Raw genomic sequence first — 2,857 nt, 5'->3', positions numbered from 1 at the left:
CCGCCCGGGGAGCAGAGGGGACCCCGTTAGGTCACCCGGGGAGCAGAGGGGACCCCGTTATGTCACCCAGGTATCCAAGCGCATGCGCTTGACGGAGGGGGTGTCCCCCTCGGGCTCGCTGGTGGGTCTGAGGAGGCCCAGGGAGGAGCTGAAATCCGGGCGGGCGGGCTCGTCCCGCTCGGCGTTGCCCTCGTAGGAGCTGGTGTTGCTGCTCAGGCTGTCGAAGAGTAAGAGAAGGAGGAAGAGGAGAAAGAAGAGGAGGAGAAGGAAGAGGAGGAGGAGAAGGAAAAGAAGGAGGAAGAGGAGGAGAAGGAGGCAGAGGAAGAGGAGGAGGAGGAATAGGGGGAGGAGGAAGAGGAGGAGAAGGAGGGAGAAGGAGGAAGAGGAGAAAGAAGAGGAGGAGGAGGGAGAAGGAGGAAGAGGAGGAGGAGGAGGGGGAGGAAGAGGAGAAGTAGGAAGCGGAGGAGGAAGAGAAAGAGGAGGAGGAAGAGGAGGAGGAGGAATAGGGGGAGGAGGAAGAGGAGGAGAAGGAGGGAGAAGGAGGAAGAGGAGAAAGAAGAGGAGGAGGAGGGAGAAGGAGGAAGAGGAGGAGGAGGAGGGGGAGGAAGAGGAGAAGTAGGAAGCGGAGGAGGAAGAGAAAGAGGAGGAGGAGGAAGAGGAGGAGGAATAGGGGGAGGAGGAGGACCATGAGGAGCATACGGGATGGGGAAGAAGAGGAGGATGAGGGCGAGGAGGAAGAGGAGGAGAAGGAGGAAGAAGAGGAGGAAGAAGTGGAGGAGAAGGAAGAGGAGGAGGAAGAGGAGGGGGAGAAGGGGGAGGAAGAGGAGGAATAGGGGGAGGAGGAAGAGGAGGAGAAGGAGGGAGAAGGAGGAAGAGGAGAAAGAAGAGGAGAAGAAGGAAGAGGAGGAGGAGAAGGAAGAGAAGGAGGAAGAGGAGGAGGAGGAGGGGGAGGAAGAGGAGAAGTAGGAAGCGGAGGAGGAAGAGAAAGAGGAGGAGGAGGAAGAGGAGGAGGAATAGGGGGAGGAGGAGGAAAAGGAGGAGGAGGAAGGGGAGGAGGAAGAGGAGGAAGGGGGACAAACAGATAGAGGAGATAACAGGAAGTGTCTCATTATTCATCTTTCCAGTGGCCTTTTACCCTCCAACCCCCACAGAATTCCTAACCCACACCCCCTGCACCTGCATCAGGACCACAAATCTGGATCAGAACACGAATTCGGATTCTGGATCCGGGTTCATAACAAGAATGATGACTCCTTACACCTCCAGAACCACAGTCCATGCACTTCACCATGACACATCCCTGCTCCACCAGCACCCCCCATCCAGCCCCCACCCCACCCACCATTCCCACAGTATCACCCCAAATGCATGGAGCAGGGGGACAGGCTGTGACACCTCCATCCCATGGCCACCTCTATAGCCCAGAGTCCCCCAGGAGCAGGGAACCTCTTCAGCCCCAAACTTCCTGCCAGGCTTTCTGGGGCAGGTCCAGGCAGATGCTGGGGAAGTTGCTGCCTGTCCTGCCTGGAAAACCTGCTCCAGGAAGCACAGGAAAGCACAGAACCTGCTGCACAAATGCCTGGTGCACCCATGAATCTACTGGGAATTCATGCTGGGAATGTCAGGGTCCCCTCAGCTGCCTTTGGGGCAAAGTCACTGAATCCCCCTTTTCAGTTCCTGCCTCTTTTTATCCCGTGGTCTTAGCATGATTGTGGGTAAATTTCTCATCTTTCTTTTGACTAAGATACTTGGAAAAAGCTGCGTGTGTGGGGATGGGTTGAGTTGGAGGGACCTTAAAGATCATCTAAATCCAACCCCCTGCACAGACAGGGACACCTCCCAGCAGCCCAGGCTGCTCCAAGCCCCATCCAACCTGCCCTTCAACACCCCCAGGGATGGGGCAGCCACAGCTTCCCTGGCCAACCTGGCCCAGGCTCTCCCCACCCTCACACTCCACAATTCCCTCCTCAGCTCCAACCTCCAGCTCCCTCTCCCACTTTTCATCCCTCCCCCTCATCCCATCCCTCCCTGCCCTTGTCCCAAGTCCCTCCCCAGCTTTCCTGGAGCCCCTTCAGGCCCTGGAAGCTGCTCTAAGGTCTCCCTGGAGCCTTCTCCTCTCCAGGCTCAACACCCCAACTCTCCCAGCCTGGCTCCAGAGCTGCTCCAGCCCTCCCAGCATCTCCGGGGCCTCCTCTGGACTCTCTCCACCAGCTCCATGTCCTTCCTATGTTGGGGGCTCCAGAACTGGTCACAACACCCCAGGTGGGGTCTCACAAGAGCAACTGCATATACTTTTTCCCTGACATAAAGCAAATACTCTCCAGTATGAAAAGCTGCCCCCTTCCTACCCAGCAGGACCATCTGACTATTTCCAGACACCCTGTTCTGCAGGGACCATCTCCTCTAACTCTGGCTTCCTGTTGGATCTTGGGTTCCCCACGTGAGGTGCAGAGATGGATCCTCCTGCTGCAGCCAGACAGCAAGAAGCAGCTCTCAGAGAGCATCACACTGCCCTGATCCCTGATCTGGGGACCCCAGGGTCATTCCTACAGCAGAGGTAGGGATGGAATTCCCCAAACTTCCCGAGCTGGCTCCTCCTGCAGCTGTGGACACATCTGCTCCTGGAACCCAGTGGAATTGTTGGGGCTCTGCAGTGGGAGGGGGACAACAACCCAGGCCAGGAGCTCCAGTTGGGGCTTGGAAGGTCTGGCACTTGGGGGAGGAATTCCCCATTTCCCTCTTTCCTTTCCCAACCTCCACTGAGTGACCCCTGGTAACTGTTTCACTTACATCAAATTCCCTAATGATACAGGAACCAGGTGCTGCTGCTGCTGCTGTGGCTGCTGCTGCTGCTGTT

At 57.2% G+C, this 2,857-nt stretch overlaps 1 protein-coding gene across 1 annotated transcript in view; it reads right to left on the bottom strand.

Moving 5' to 3' along the window:
- Positions 1-57: 57 nt before the first annotated feature.
- The window catches only part of MEF2D (myocyte enhancer factor 2D), a 42,990-nt gene continuing 40,190 nt past the window's right edge, over positions 58-2,857 (bottom strand). Inside the window, exons 10-11 of the mRNA XM_009999625.1 lie at positions 2,791-2,857; positions 58-217 (exon numbers count right to left, since the gene is read on the bottom strand). Of these exons, the coding sequence (XP_009997927.1) occupies positions 58-217; positions 2,791-2,857 (227 nt within the window). The remainder of the gene's footprint in view (positions 218-2,790) is intronic.

Source organism: Chaetura pelagica, unplaced genomic scaffold, assembly GCF_000747805.2.
Source record: "Chaetura pelagica isolate M959 unplaced genomic scaffold, ChaPel_1.0 scaffold626, whole genome shotgun sequence".
Taxonomy (NCBI): domain Eukaryota; kingdom Metazoa; phylum Chordata; class Aves; order Apodiformes; family Apodidae; genus Chaetura; species Chaetura pelagica.
The sequence above is the reverse complement of the archived record's forward strand: the minus strand, read 5'-3'. Positions and strand labels throughout refer to the sequence as shown.